The sequence below is a fragment of the Onychomys torridus genome, chromosome 3 (genome assembly GCF_903995425.1).
Source record: "Onychomys torridus chromosome 3, mOncTor1.1, whole genome shotgun sequence".
In the NCBI taxonomy this organism is placed as follows: domain Eukaryota; kingdom Metazoa; phylum Chordata; class Mammalia; order Rodentia; family Cricetidae; genus Onychomys; species Onychomys torridus.
In genome coordinates, this window is record NC_050445.1 from 12330749 (window position 1) to 12346419 (window position 15671).

Sequence of the window (15671 nt, forward strand, 5' to 3'; positions counted from 1 at the left end):
AGAAACTATTCCTAACAAACGGAGCTCTGGGAAGTCTGTTGTAAGTATCTGAGATAACACGAAGCTGGAGAGATGGCTCAATGGTTAAGAGCACATACAAGCTGTTCTCCCAAAGGTCCTGATTTCAATTTCCAGCAACCACATGGTGGCTCACAACCATCTTTAATGAGATCTGGTGCCCTCTTCTCTGGCCTGCAACCATAAATGCAGGCAGAACACTGTATATATAATAAATAAATCTTTAAAAAAGATAACAACCAATTTGATTAAAATCAATTTGAAAAACAGAATTAGTCATCATTTTTAGAAGCCAATTTGAGATAAAATGATAAAAAATCAATGTTCAAACAGAGGATATGTGTGTTGATAGTAGTTGGTATAGGTTGGCCTCATTTGCAGTGTTACTGCAAAGTAATAAACCAGCTGTAAACTTTACTCACTGGAGAACCAGGAGGCTAATCTGGTAGCCTTTAAGTAAACATTGACTCTAAACACAACTCTCTGCCATGCCTACCATATTTTGAAGCACTGGTTACAAGGAAACAAACATAAATGATCTGTCTGACTTATTTTACTAGGCCGTTAGCCACTATGAAGTCTTGGCAGAACGTTTCAATGCACACCTATTCATGAGTTGCTAACTTCATCGTTCACCCAACATTGCACATCTCCACAGTGAGGCCATAACTGTTAAGGAATGAGGGGCCACCGTATGTCTTCTCAAGCAGAGACTCAAAGGCAGGTAAAGAAAAAGCTACTTCACTATAACATGAAAGTAGCAAGCCATGGACTATGGTAAAAGCTTTTAAACACATCAGTAATCTAACCTGGAGGAAACAGAAAGAGGCCAAAGTACAGGGAACTGATTGTGCTCCAACCTGTTCATATGTTGCGGCGTTTCCAGTTGCAATACGTCACCATTAGAAGGAAGCAAGTGAACAAACTTCGTGTGAACATGGAAATGGCCCAGAAGTCTTCCACTCAAAGATGACTGTTTCTTCCCAATAACTTACCAGAAATGTGTGGATATTTACAAAGTCTATGAGGTTTCTTAAGTAACAGAAAATAATATAAAACTGAAAAAAAAAATCAAGAACAGAATGTTGTTAAAAACTACAACTTTCTTTAAAGGTGCCGCCTTCCCTTTACAGATGGATGCATATACAATGGCAGGTGCGTCCCTACAGTTCGTCATGCACATAGGTAAATTCTCTAGCCGATATAAATCCATCTTTGTCTTCATCTTCTTTATCAAAAATATCCTCCACCAAAGCATCATGGTGGCTTTCATTCACCACTGCACTGTGCTTCTCAAACTCCTTCTTTAGATACACTTTAACCTACAAAATAACAGCTCTCATTAATAATGCATACACATTATATCATTGTAATAATATAGAACAAGTACAAAACAACTCTGTGAACCATTCCTAAAGGAATTAAAACAACCTTTGCTTTACAGGTATGATGGAGACATCAAATAGTTTTCAGAAGTGAAAATAATGCTTATATTATGCATAGGTATACACACACATATATATTTACATAATCTTTGTATCAAATACATTTTTATTAAAACTTATTACCTGCCTTTTTGCCTTTAAAAAAAAATTGCGTGTGTATGTGCATGTGTGTGTGTGTGGCTGTGTTGTGTGTGTGTGTGTGTGTGTTGTGTCTGAGTTATGTGTGCGTGCATGTGTGTGTGTGTATGTGTTGTGTGTGTTGTGTGTGCATGTGTGTGTCTGTGTTTGTGTGTGTGTGCGTGTGTGTGTGTCTGTGTTGTGTGTGCGTGTGCATGTCTGTGTTGTGTGTGTGTGTTGTGTGTACGTGTATGTGTGTGTGTCTGTGTTGTGCGTGCGTGTGTGTCTGTGTGTTGTGTGTGTGTGTGTGTGTCTGTGTTGTGTGTGTGTTGTGTGTGCATGTGTGTCCCTGCATCACTCTAACTCTCTCACTGCTTGAGATGCAGTCTCTCACTGGGCCTGAAGCTCACTGATAGCCACCCTGGCTGGCTAACAAGTGCCAGAGCTCCCTGTCCCTCTGCCTCCCCAGTGCTGGGATCGCAGGCAAATCACAGGCAGATCGCAGGCATGCACTACCACACTCAGCTTTTCCCATGGTACTAGGGATCCCATCTCAGGTCCTCATGCTTATATGGCAAGCACCTAAGGCATGGAGCCATCTCCCCAACCCGTTTGCTTGTTTTAAGCCAGATTCACTTCCATTCCCCTAGTTGCACATTAAGAAGTCAACATTTAAGAATGTTTAGTTCACAGCTCATTTAAATCTGTGTGTGTTCTGAGGTGTTTGTACATGTGCTTGTTCAAGTGGGGTTGTGCGTGTATGCACATGTGTATGCATGTATACAGAGGCCAGAAGTCAACCTCAGATATCATGTCTCAGAATCTTGTTTTCTGAGACATGGTCTCTCACCTGGAACGGCAGAGTCAGTCATTGGGACTGGCTAGCAATCTCCAGAGATCTGCCAGTCTCCTCCTGCCAGCTCTGAGATCACACACACACACACACACACACACACTTCCACAGCCAACTTTTGTCTCTTCTTGGATTCTGGGTCTGGGCCTCAAGTCATCATGCTTTAGTGGCAAGCACTTCACCCACAGCTATCTCCTCACCGCCCATCTATGGGCATTTTTAATTCCTGGGTTATCTCCCAATACTCTCTGACTCTGACTGGATTTATTACTATTCTTCAGGAGAGAAATGCTTTTAATAACTCCACAGTCTCATTGACACAGCGTTCCGTGGAAAGTCTCATGTTCTCAAGAGAACCAAACATGGTGGTGAACTAGCTTGACTGATCTGCTTGCCGTGGGATGCCTATGGTAAATGGGCCCATCCACTCACTGAAAGTAAGGGAAACAGGACATTACATTTTATGAAATTTCATGTTTGTCTTGGTGTTTTATTCAATTCGGCTTTCAGATTGCTTCTCGTATAGATTTAATTGAAAATAAAAATGTAGGCTTTAAAAAAATGTGTGGGCAGCATTTTAAAGTGTTAACAGAATTAAGATAACTTTAAAAATGTTTAACTATGCCAGGCCTATTACATTGTTCACTAGGTTTAGCTAATATTTTCACAGCATTATACTAAAACTACTGAAAAAATATATACTTTAAAGAGATTATTAGCATCATAAAATCTTCCAGAAGTTGGTGAGATTTGATGTTTTTAATGTTCTTTTAAAGTTCAACTTATAGAAGAGGAAATTTTTTAAGATCTATTTTATGAGTGATTGCCTGCATGTCTGTATGTGCACCACATGTGTGCCTGATGCCACAGAGGTCAAAAGAGGCCACTGGGCATTGAATCAGCTGGAACTGGAATTACAGACAGTTGTGATCCACATGGGTGCTGAAAATTGAACCTGAGTTTTCTGGGAGAGCAGCCAGCGCTCTTAACTACTGAGCTCTCTCTCCATCCCAAGAGAAACATTCTTGTTTTTGTTGTTGTTTTATTTTTTTGAGACAGGGTTTCTCTGTGTAGTTTTGGTGCCTGTCCTGGATCTTGCTCTGTAGACCAGGTTGGCCTCGAACTCACAGAGATCCATCCGCCTGGCTCTGCCTCCTGAGTGCTGGGATTAAAGGCATGTGCCATCACCGCCCAGCGAGTGAACTGAAGTTTTTATGTACTTTTTTTGTGTGTTTTTTTTTTTAAACTCTCAATAACCAAAGAAAACTTTAAACAAATTATGCTACATGTTTCCTGGCTTACTTGAACGCTATAATTCACTTTGCTGAAACTAAGAGATAAGTGTGTAATAAGAAATAAATATACTTTGATGCCAGTGAAAACAGGTGGATCTCTGAATTTGAAGCCAGCGTGGTCTACATAGTAAGTTTAGGCCATCAGGCCTAGTTACATAGAGAAACCCTTTCTCAAATAAAAAAAACCAAAAAAACAAAAAAACCCCACAAAAACAAAAACAAAAAATAAAAAAACACACAAAAAATACAAAAAGAAATATTATATTAATCAAAAGCTAAGTTTTAAAAATATATAAATTATATATACACACATATCAGAAAATGCTCTTAGAAAGCTTCCAAGCTTTTATAATCAAGAGGTTTGAAATAATTATGTGCTAGAATCAAAGCATGTAAAGAAAAGCCAATTTTTAGGAAATAAACAGATATCATAATATGCTTGACAGAAGCAGCTTTCCTTTTCCTTTGTGCCCCATCTAAGTCTGTCCAGGGTTTGTTTCTAAGTGGTTCACCACAGAAGTCACCCCTCCACTTCCTTCCCTCCCCTTTTGCCCCTGCCTGGTCACCTTTTTTCTCTCATCAAATTCTCCCACTGCTCTTCTGGTTCCAATTTCTAAAATGTGCTTCTCCATAGAAAGCTCAGCTGGCCACCATCTGTCACAGGCTACCGCAGGCACTGCAGATCTACAGGGTACAAGGTCGCACTCCATAGGTGCCACTGTGCTCCACAAAGGGGCAGCACCACACTGGAGCAAAGCTCCTAAGAAGCATGCACCGTGAAGACAAGGCATCCATTCTAACCAGCAGAATTCCCACGCTAATATATGACTAGGCATATAAGGAAATTGATTTTGAAGGCCAATATCCATTTAGGACTTCTCCAAATTTCTCTACTTTGGATCCCTAAAACATGTGTATGGATGCCTCAAATCTATGCTTTTCTGGCCCTGTCACAGAACCTCTTGAAACAAGTCAAGTCATGACAAGAGCTTGGCTTAAGTTCACCTAATGCCTGTATAACAGTTGTAAAAAAAAGAAAATATTTTGTCATTTCCAGTATTCTCCCCAGAGAGCTTCTAATATTTCTGGCTTTCCTTCAATAGACCTTTCTCTGAAATTCACTGCAAATAACCAGAGCTTTGTCAAAAGTGGCTGCCAAGGAACAGAGCTTTCTCTGATGGAGCAAATAAGCAAATAAGCACAGTCAGCAGCGTGGCCTACACTATGGCCATTGGGACAAACTGTCCTGTGGCTGTGTTCCTTGTCCAGCTTGGGTCAACAGTGCATACTGCCTGCTCCTGTCAGAATCCAAACAACACTGTGTACCTGAAGGATGGCTGCCTTTGGATACATTGGTTTCATCAGGATTTCTTTCTAGGAAGAGTCAGAATTCCAGACATTCCTTCTAAAATAAGATTATATTCTCCTTTTTCATCTGAACCCATGGCTATGAGTAGAAAGAACTGTGTACCTGGCTGTGACCATGCCACATCAGCAGGATCTAATCTGGACCCTGTAAACTTGGAAACCAAAGCAGTCTTAGATGTGCCTGTGCTATAATTTCCTATTGTCTTTAAAAACACAATCAAAGGCTGGGGACATAGCTCAGTAGATAAGACCATTTGCTGTGTAAGCATGAGGGCCCAGGTTCAAATCCCCAGCACTAAAGAAACTACATGTGCCTGTAACCCCAGCTTTGTGGAAAGGAAAAGGGGAAATCTCAAGAGCTTACTAGCCAGCCAGCCTAGACAAAGGTTCAGTAAGAATCTCAAAGTAATAAGGCAGATAGCAATAGGGGGAGATACCCAATGTCCTGCTCTTCTGGCTTCTGCATGTACACCCATGGGGTGTATACACTGCATATTTATAGGCATGAACCATATATACAAACCACACACATAAATATACATACAACCAAAATGCTGTTTGCAACCCCCATGAATCACTAAAATGCACCCCAGCCCGTACCATCATTTGTCATCACAACCCCACTCCACCAACTTGGACTGGTGATCTCAGTCCTCCCTCCGCAGCAAACTCTGACGTGTAACAGATACCATTTGCTTAGGGTAAAGTGATGTCATGTAGCTGGAATGAAAGCAAGGAGAAGGCTAAGGGAGGTAAAGGGGGCAAGGAGGAGGAAACAGAAGTTACTATATCCATCTCAGGATATGGTCTGTGAATAAAGGAAACTACTAAATAGTATGTACATTTTTTCTGTCTTTTGTGTAAGTCAACTAATGATAAATATTTGCTTAAACGCCAGAAAGATACATTAGAAACTAATAAACCTGGATAGGGTGGAGGGATCCAGTGAAGGATGAAGATGACATGGGCACAATAAGCACATTTTGTTTTGTTTTGTTTTGTTTTGTTTTGTTTTCTGAGGTGCTGAAGATTGAGCCTTGCATATTCTAAGCATGGGCTTGGCCACTGAGTTACATGCCCAGCTCAAGACTTCTTAATATATATTAACTTACATCAGTTGATTTTTTTTTTAAGTCACAAGAATATGTCACATAATTTTTCTTGAGTGAGAGAGAATTATAATTTATCTTAGATATTGGGGGAGGTATATAACTGTTAACACCACATCATATGAAACTCAGTGGCATGGATTCTAAATCCCAGTGCTTACGAAGCTGAGGCAGAAAGTTCACCAAGTCAAGGCATGCCTGAACACTGGAAGCTCCTATTTCAATCAAAACAACACACAGCAAAACAAAACTACAAAGAAACAACCCCACTAGTGTCCAGGAAGATCTCTTGGTTCCCAACAACTTTGAGACACCATCATCCCTGGCTCTGAGAGAGAAACTCACCAAAACATTAAAAATGACTGAGCATTGCCAGGAGGCAGAGCCAGGAGGATCTCTGTGAGTTCGAGGCCAGCCTGGTCTACAGAGCGAGCTCCAAGATGGGCCCCCAAAACTACACAGAGAAACCCTGTCTCGAAAAACCAAAAGACTGAGCATCCACCTGGACATGGCACACTGGGGACTATAGGTAGGAACCGCAGGGCATGTGTCTGCCTCCACTTCCTTTTCTACAAAAGCCAGTGACTGAGAATGCTTGAGATGTGGAGAAATCCTTCTTCCTCCCACCCCAAAGGTTAGGACTTCAGAGGGCTGAGGAAGATCCCCTGAGGAAAATCCAGAAACCCGGAGCTAACTTAACAAACTTGGTCACGTAAACTGCTTGTTGGAGAGTACTATGAAACACACTCACAGCCAGTCTGCCATCTTGAACAGAAACTGTCCACATGAGGAGCTTCTCAGGACTTACGTGTTTCTCCTACATTCAGAATGGTCATGAAAAAAATGAAACTTCCCAAGATCCAAGGGTGAAGATGAGACACAGTCAACACTGAGCACAGGGAAAAGGAAGTGGTCGAGACTGGACATGCTTTCTCGGTCAACACAGTTCCCTAAGCAATGGTTGCCTACAAAAAGGGTAACTTTCGAAGCACTTCAGGAAAAGCAGTGAATAATATTTTATCTAAATAAAAAGAAGTTTTCCTTATTTATTTATTCTTTGAGAATTTTATATAGTATATTTTATCATATTTTCCCCAACCCCTTCTCCAATTCCTTCCCTCCACTCAATTTCAGGTTCCTTTTCTCTCTTAAAAAGAAAAAGCCACTGACAACCATGGAGTCTGATTTGTGTTGGCCAATACTCCTGAGCATGGGGCCTACCCTGGAGTACGGTTAACATACCCAGTGTCACTCCATTCTCCCAGCAGCTAATGTACTTCTGAAAAGTAGAAGAAAAACAGCACAGAGGTAGAGGGTAGGGTCACCTCATGCTTAGAGAGTTTCCAGTCGTCATTGAGATCCATTTCTTGAAACGATTCATGGGACCTTGGGCCATTTCGAATCTCCAGGAGGTCAATGTTGAATATCAGTGTGCTCTCGGGGGGGATTTTGCCTGATATAAGGAGATAGGGAAATTTTTATTTAGAAGATCTGAAAGTAATCATAACAAAATCAATTGTGTTAGCAGACGTTTTAACTACGTTAAATGAAAAGGCCCTCTAGGACTGTCACAGGCAGTAGAAATCACTCATTCTATAATTATACTTTGCCCAGGAAAGAAAAGCAGACTCAAAGAAGGAGTTACCCAAACTGGCAGAACAAAGGACTCACTCTAGTGTGGAGTAATAATAAAACATATGCACATATGCAGATGTTCCTAAAAGCTCCGATGCTAAGTTTCAAATATAATTAAGGCCCTTCATGTTACATGTCAAGAATGACTTTTAAAGGGCTTTGAGTAATTCAGACTTAATTATATTACAAGATATTTACTAATTTAGATTAGAAAGTCTTGACTTTCAAGTACATAGGGTTGGTACTGCTGTGCCTTCCACTGGGAGGCAGTATAGAACAGTGTGAGCTCTGTTCACATCTGCTGCCTCTAGGCATCAATTCCTTCTTTGTAAAATGAGACTGATAACATTTTCTGCCTTAGGAGTCCATGAGAAGGATAAAGGGCAAAAATTTACACAAAAATAAAACCCTGAGTATGATTCTTGATAAATAGTAAGAGCCTGATATAAGTTATTAAGATATAATTTTCTTACAGGCCTTAAAAATAATAAAGGAACATTCAAAATTTTCAACAACTTAGGAAATACCTCCTTGATATATAACCTTATGCATTTGTTGAAGGCATTTCATCAGAAAAGGAAAATCCAAATGAACTTCTGTAAAGAAAGCTAACAAATCTTCAAGTTTTAAAAAACAAAACAAAACAAAACAACAACAACAAAAACCTGTTAAAATCTCAGGTACAAACAAAAAAGCCCAACTAATAATCAAAGAAACTAACCCTTTTTGTAATTTTGGGCATTTTTTTTTTCAAACTTTCAAACTTGCTTTCTTATAACTCTATTTAATAGAAAGGTCTGGGCACACTCATTAAACAAGTCTTAACTATGTCCCCATGGAACTTTCCTCAAAGTTCCATGAAAGGCCATTAGTCAGTTTCTAAGAGGACAACACTTACAGGGCGAGCCAAAGCTTACCGTCGTGATGGAGTCAGGGAAGGGACATGCACTTAGGTCGGTGGGAAAGCTGGTATCTTTCCAAGGAGGCATGCAAGCGTGTGTTAAGACACTACGAAACTAGTGGTAAATATATAGTAGAAGAATTAGTTTCATGACACTGAAGGAAATGACTGCATGCTGGGAAGTAGAGCTGAGTTAATGCACGGACACCTGCGACCGTGCTGCATACATAAAGTTAACAGTAAAAGAACAAAGACACAGGGAAGAAAGAGTACATCTAGGCACTAGGGAAAACTTTTTCCTAGCTACTGCATTTCTTTCTGTGAAGAATATAATCAGAACTGAATTTGGTTAATAACCAAGCCTGTGGACCATGGCTTGAGACAGCTAGTCCTACTGTGGAGTGCATCATATTCATGTACAGTACTTAACCTTCTCAGGAAACTGGGGCAAGGAACCTTGGTCCCTACTTTGTCAATGGAAATGCTTTGCTGAAGAATGGTGTGAAGTCTATTTAAACCACATCAGAGTGACTCTCTATCTGCTTCGGATAGCTTCCCACAATGTTTTCTTCACTGTATAAGTGCTATATTTTCTTCACAGAGAATTTGGAAGATAGAATCAGAAATGAATATAATTCTCAGAATCATAATACACTATGAATATTTTATTTCAGTGTGCATATACTCCCCCTTATACTCACAGGGAAAGCTAGTTATACAGAAAATCTACTTGATACTTTTACATTACACACATTTCATATGTAACTTATATTTGGCTAACCTCTAATGATAATACTCAGGTTGGTTTCAATCGTTTTAATGTAAGAAACAATACAGTGGTAGACATCCTGGTCCACTAACCTGTCTCTTCAGATCTGGCCATTGGCTCAGAGCAGATTTCAGTGAAGAGACATCTGGGGCCAGCTGATAAGCATCACCAAACAACCCTTGGAAAGCTGTGTAAACTCAGCCTAAATACCAGGTGTGTCTGTGCCTTGGATCAAATGATCAAATTGGCACAAAAAGTGTGTGGATCAGCAGCCAGCCAGCTTGTAACACAAGGAGAATGACTTTTAATTCATGTCAATATATTATTTTTAAATAAACCATTGAGCTGGGCAGTGGTGACACACACCTTTTTCAAGACAGGGTTTCTCTGTGTAGTTTTGGTGCCTATCCTGGATCTTGCTCTGTAGACCAGGCTGCCCTTGAACTCAGAGATTCCCCTGGCTCTACCTCCCGAGTGCTGGGATTAAAGGCGTGTGCCACTACCACCCAGCCTGGTGACACACACCTTTAATCCCAGCACTCACAAGGCAGAGTCAGGCAGATCTCTGCATTAGAAAGCCAGCCTGGTTACAGAGCAAGTTCCAGAACAGCCGTTGCTACACAGAGAAACCCTATCTTGAAAATACAAAAATAAGTAAGTAAAATTAAAATAAGCTATTGAAAACTTTGCAAATACATTTGAAAGCAAGAATGAAAGGACTCCCAGTGAGATCTACAGTGTAGAAGACTTCCTGGCTGTCAACTGTATATATACAGTCACACATCAAATTATATCCAGTGATCTATATTCCAAAGGTCCAAATCATCAAGACATTTGTTGGATGGTCTTTCTTGTTGCATTGTTAAAGTGAGTTGGTAGGTTTCCATTTGGGAGGGAGGAAATATTCAGAGACTCAACAGTGATGGTTACACAATTTTACCTTTTCCTTCTTTGCCATAGGCCAGGGCAGGAGGGATGATAAGCTTCCTCTTTTCTCCCACACACATCCCCTTCAAGCCTTGGTCCCAGCCTTTGAGAGCCTCCAGGATGCCCAGGGTGAACCAGATGGGCTGACCATTGTTATGTTTGTGGCTACCAGAAAGAAAACACATCAGAATTCAAATAATTTTGAATCTTTTTCCCCCACTAGGAATTTAAGCCAGAGTCCCATGAATGCTAGGCAAGTACTCCACACATGAGAGATAATTTTGTGACTTTAAAACAAAGATCACTGCTATGCTTCATTTTGTCTACCCACCAGTGGTTAAGCTTATGACCTCAGAAATTAAAGAAAACAGCCATTCTTGGATTGGAAACACACACACACACACACACACACACAAGTCTATTTCATAGCATTTCAATTAATTCCCTGCTCACTTTTCTTAATGCAAAATTCATAAATTGAGTGAGCCCGAGAAAGGCAGAGGAAATAGTAAAAATAATAACAATTAATTTGAATATGTACTTTAAAGCAAGTATTGTTGCAAATTTGTCTCTAACTTCAGTGATAATCCTGTTGTTGATAAGTATTCTTGGAAGACTGTCCCCAGAATTTGATCCTCTGTCTCGCAGACCACAATGAGCTCAAATCTACAACAGTTGCACATAACCTACTGTATACATTAAACCATCTTTAGATTATACATACTATAATGTAAATGCTATATAAATAGCTGTTGTATTGGATAATGACAATACAAAGTCTGCCAGAGTTCAATACACACACACACACACACACACACACACACACACACACACACACTTCAAATATTCTAGATCTATAATTGATTTGAATCAAGGGACACAGAACCTGTAGACAGAGGGCCAGCTAATCTAATATTAGCTTTTGTACAGAGAAAATAGAGGTTAAGTGTACTAGCATTTGACTTCATATACACCTAACCCCTCAGTTCAAGGTCTTAATGACAAAGTTATACTTTGCCAGGAGGGCTACAAACCAAGGAAAAATTCAGGGATTTTCTTGAATTTGAGAAGGAAGATAAAAGGCTAGGAGAATTACTGCTAAAACCTGAAGGTCCATTTGCACCCAGACACAGAGACAGGAGTATCTTTTTTTTTTCTTCTTCTTCTTCTTCTTCTTCTTCTTCTTCTTCTTTCTTCTTCTTCTTCTTTCTTCTTCTTCTTCTTCTTCTTCTTCTTCTTCTTCTTTACAAAGTAATTAGTCCATTCTTTCTTTTTAAATCTATTTAAATTTATTTTATGTGCATTGGTGTGAAGGTGTTAGAATCCCTGGAGCTGGAGTCACAGACAGTTGTGAGCTGTCATGTGGGTGATGGGAATTGAACCCCCTATCCTCTAGAAGAGCAGTCAGTGCTCTTAACCACTGAGGCATCTCTCCAGCCTTGATATATCTTCCTTTCTGTCTACAAGCCTTCCTGATGGACAGTTAACTAATGGTTCTGATGCATGGAAAAGGCTGCTTCCCCCCTAAATCTCCACTTACACCCAGACCCTCTCCAAAGATCTATGTTGGGGCTACTCAGAAAATCCTGGAGCAGTAGTTTGTCAAGTTCTGGAAGAGAAAGGAACAGGAAGATGTCCTAGCATTCTGAGAGACCAGCTTAGTTCAACTACTAGAGAGCAAGGAAAGTGTTTTATTTCAGGATAACTTTTTGGTGTGAATAAAATGTCCTTGTGCTAGGTTTATGGGTGCCATGGTTACGAAATCTGGGTAAATGACATTCCTTCTAGTGGTACTGCATGTTCCTTCATGATCATAGGGCAAAAAGAATGGAGAAGCAGCAATCATCTGCACTGACTACATTTGACCACATTTATTACAGCTAAGCTAGTCATCACACAGATGATGATTCTGGCAACACAAAACACTCTTTGGAGACTTATTTAGTAGTATTTCTTCATTATTATACCAGTTATACCCAGTAAGCCAGGCCTAAGACTTTACATGGAAGGAAGGCTGCATGACAACAGTTCCCTCCGCAAGTACCAGAACATTAGCAGTGAACTGCTACAAAGTATCTGCACAGGTTGTTGGCCCTGAGATGGGAAAGAAATTAGGCTAGACAGGAAGGAGACCAGACTGAAAGCAAGAATGTAACTGAAATTTTGAAGTGCAATGTCACAGTATTGGTTACTAACTGTCTTGCCCTGGCTTTACTGGCAAGGACAAAGCCATGACAATCTGTTTCGGGAACCTTTTACCAGAACAGTGTTCAGAGAGAAGTGTCATTTACAATCCTCAGGCCTCACAGATGACCATGTCTCAAAGCAGTTTATTAAAACAAAACAAATCTAAGGACCTAAGGTGAGTTAAAGCTCGGGGCTTAGCTCATATGATCCCCTCATTTGCAAAGTCCTCCTCCAGCTCTGCCTTGATAATCTCCACTCATCACTTTCCGGGGTATTCCGGGCTATTCTGTTCTGAATGCTGCCTTTTACCCTCCCCTCTCAGCACAACTAACCACAGGCTCTCCACACTTTGCCAGTGCTCTGAACATTCTGCACTCTCCACCAACTGAGTCCTTTCCTATCTCCCCCTCCCTACACATAAAGTACTGCTGGAGGACCAGAACTTGTTTTTAGTAAACTTTGCATCTCCAGGACCTGAAATGCAGCTTTCCGTGTTTACAGACTGGACGAATGGATGGATGCAGATGGTTAGAAGGGGAACTTTCTGAATGTCCCTAAGGAAGTGCTCATTAAATACTTTCAGAACGGAAACCATTACACTTGTGAACATTACCCTGCTGCCTTTCTTTGTTTATAGGAAAGAAATGCTAGCGCAAAGCACCTGGAAAGCCTCCCACTACGACTTCTATAACCACACCTACTCCATCAATGAAGCCTGAGTTTCTAGAAGAGAGGGATGACTCCCAAAATCACCACCCTGTGCTTTGACCAAATGCCACCGGCCAGAAAGTTAAACAGGTCCATGAAACAGCATTTGTGCATCTTTTAGAAGCAGGCAAATAGATAATTGTGCATTTTGCTCTTGAAGCAAAATGACACATTTTAGTATTTCTTATGCCCCATTAAAAGTGGAATCAGATATTTTTACCTAAGGAGTTTGAGATAGAAAATTCTGTTAAGCCTTTTCTACTTACTGCTTAATTATAACCTAAGTATTTCGGTAAAACTTCAAATATTCTAGATCTAATTTTATAAAGAATAAAGTTTAAAAAATTAACTTATGAAGACTACATGTTTCCAGAAAATTCTTTCAAGGCCTTGTTCTCTAGAACTGGCTTTTGACAATTTTCCCCCCCCAAAGGTAAGCAGGTGTTTCAGTTTTTTCTGTTTTCTGAGGTAAAGGAACTGTTTGTTAGCTTTACAAGAGGAGGGCTGGTGTGACTGGGTGGGTCCTTTTTATCCTTTTGCCTACGAGGCATAACTACTTACGTGGAGTGAAACAGGGAGCCGTCCTTTTCTAAATAGCCCTCGTAGTGGACCAACATCAGGTCCCCTCCCTTGGTCTTGCGATGGCAGATGAAAGGCTTCTGGAGAACTTCGATTTTCACTTCTGGCTCTGGGATCAAAGCTCCACTCACAGCCATGACCCCCAGTGTCAAGATCGCGTTCCACAAGAAAAACCTCATGTTACCAAAGCAGAGAAAGGGCCCCCGACTTCATAGAGTTAAAATGTGCCGAAAGCGAAGTCGGCCTCGGATAAGTTCAGGACTCCCCCAACCCTCCCAAGAAGACGTGGCACTTTTACTACCAACTTTCACACACACTGCGAACTCTCCTTTAAAGAGTTAAAGCCCCATCCCAACGTGATTGGCTCTGATAAGGCGGCTGCTTTGGAAGGGCTGTCTTCCATTGGCTGGCAGTACTGTCCATCAGGCTCCTCTCCAACCAATGGCGCTGCAACAGTCCAGTGCTTCGGTATGGTGTTGGGTCAGACCGCCGGATCCTGCTTCTCGAGTAGTCCTAGAGGCCGCGGATTAAGAAATTTTCCCACCTTGGGAGAGCAGCTTAGTGCAGAGCTAACAGGAAACTCCTTGGGGGAGGGCTCCCTCTCTGTAAAGAGCTCCAACCGAGCTACTGAAGAGCCCCGGACCAGGTGACACGGGTTTTTGGAAAGACCGGACACTGGAGAGCACACCCACCTTCAAGATACCACAAACAATGGCTCAGAACTGTGGCTTACTAACTTAGAACGTGAACTCTAAGGACGAATAAGGATGCTAAAGTTCACAAAGCACCTTCTGGTGCAAGAGCCTCACTAATTTAACATGGCTATTCTTGCCATTTAGACAGTGTCTAAGTTAGGCTTTCCATTCTTGGGTTAAAACATCATGACCAATAGCAACTTGGGAAGGAAAGGATTTTTATCCATTACACCTCATATCACAGTCCCACCATCCAGGGAAGTCAGGACAGGAACTCAAGACAGGAGTCGGGAAGCAGGAACTAATAGAGGGGCCATGGAGGGATGCTGCTCACTGGTTTGCTCAGCCTGCTTTCTTATAGCACCCAGGACCACCTGCCCAGTGATGACACCACTCTCAATGGACTGGGCCCTCCCGCATCAATCAGTAATTAAGAAAATGCACTACAGACTCGCCCACAGACAAATCTTATGACGGTTCAGAGCTCATCTTTCCAAATTACTCTATCTTGTATCAAACTGGCATAAAACTAGCTGGGACAGAAGATAAACAAATTTAGGCTAGCAGTTAGTGTCCTGCTTAAGGTCACTTGGCCACAAAGAATTTGCACTCCACCTTAAGACTAGACCTGATTCATTTCACAAACATTACTGTTAATGACTGCTATGATTCATCACTTGAGTGGCCTTAGCGTAGAGTAAATATTGGCTAAGGACATTTCTCTTTAAAGAAGAAATAGCATTCGTGTTTACATTACACAGCTTCAAGTTCCTAGTTCTATCTACACTCTTGCCCTAATTATGTAGTCCACTGTAGTGGCCCGAAAAGAAACTGGGAATCATGAAACGAGAATCGCTAGATTAAAATAAAAGCGAGGGCGTTAGGCAAGATGTGCAGTTCAGGTAAATAACCAATTAAGTTATATATTATTTACTAAATCTGTCATCCTTACATTAAGGAAAAACAAAATGCCCACACCCTAGCACACCCTAGCATACTTCTGTGACATTAGCATTTGGGTTGTATTGTGCTCTTTCTAACATTTTCCTTCCACTTAGCCAGTGA

At 41.0% G+C, this 15671-nt stretch overlaps 1 protein-coding gene across 1 annotated transcript; it reads right to left on the reverse strand.

Annotated features, from left to right (window-relative positions):
* Window positions 1-203: 203 nt before the first annotated feature.
* Window positions 204-14229, reverse strand: Fkbp14 (FKBP prolyl isomerase 14). Its single transcript, XM_036181809.1, has 4 exons — window positions 13894-14229; window positions 10451-10602; window positions 7531-7658; window positions 204-1340 (listed from the first exon to the last, which is right to left on the reverse strand). The coding sequence occupies exons 1-4, from the start codon at window positions 14088-14090 to the stop codon at window positions 1182-1184; spliced, it is 636 nt and encodes a 211-aa protein (XP_036037702.1). The 5' UTR covers window positions 14091-14229; the 3' UTR covers window positions 204-1181.
* Window positions 14230-15671: the final 1442 nt, after the last annotated feature.

What these genes read in the sequence shown, in the direction of transcription:
- Fkbp14 (XM_036181809.1), bottom strand. Translation starts at nt 14,090, where the DNA reads ATGAGGTTTTTCTTGTGGAACGCGATCTTGACACTGGGGGTCATGGCT. An exon ending in GGCTCCCTGTTTCACTCCAC is followed by an intron (nt 10,603 to 13,893) that starts GTAAGTAGTTAT and finishes TCTTTCTGGTAG; the next exon opens with CCACAAACATAACAATGGTC. An exon ending in CTATGGCAAAGAAGGAAAAG is followed by an intron (nt 7,659 to 10,450) that starts GTAAAATTGTGT and finishes TCCTTATATCAG; the next exon opens with GCAAAATCCCCCCCGAGAGC.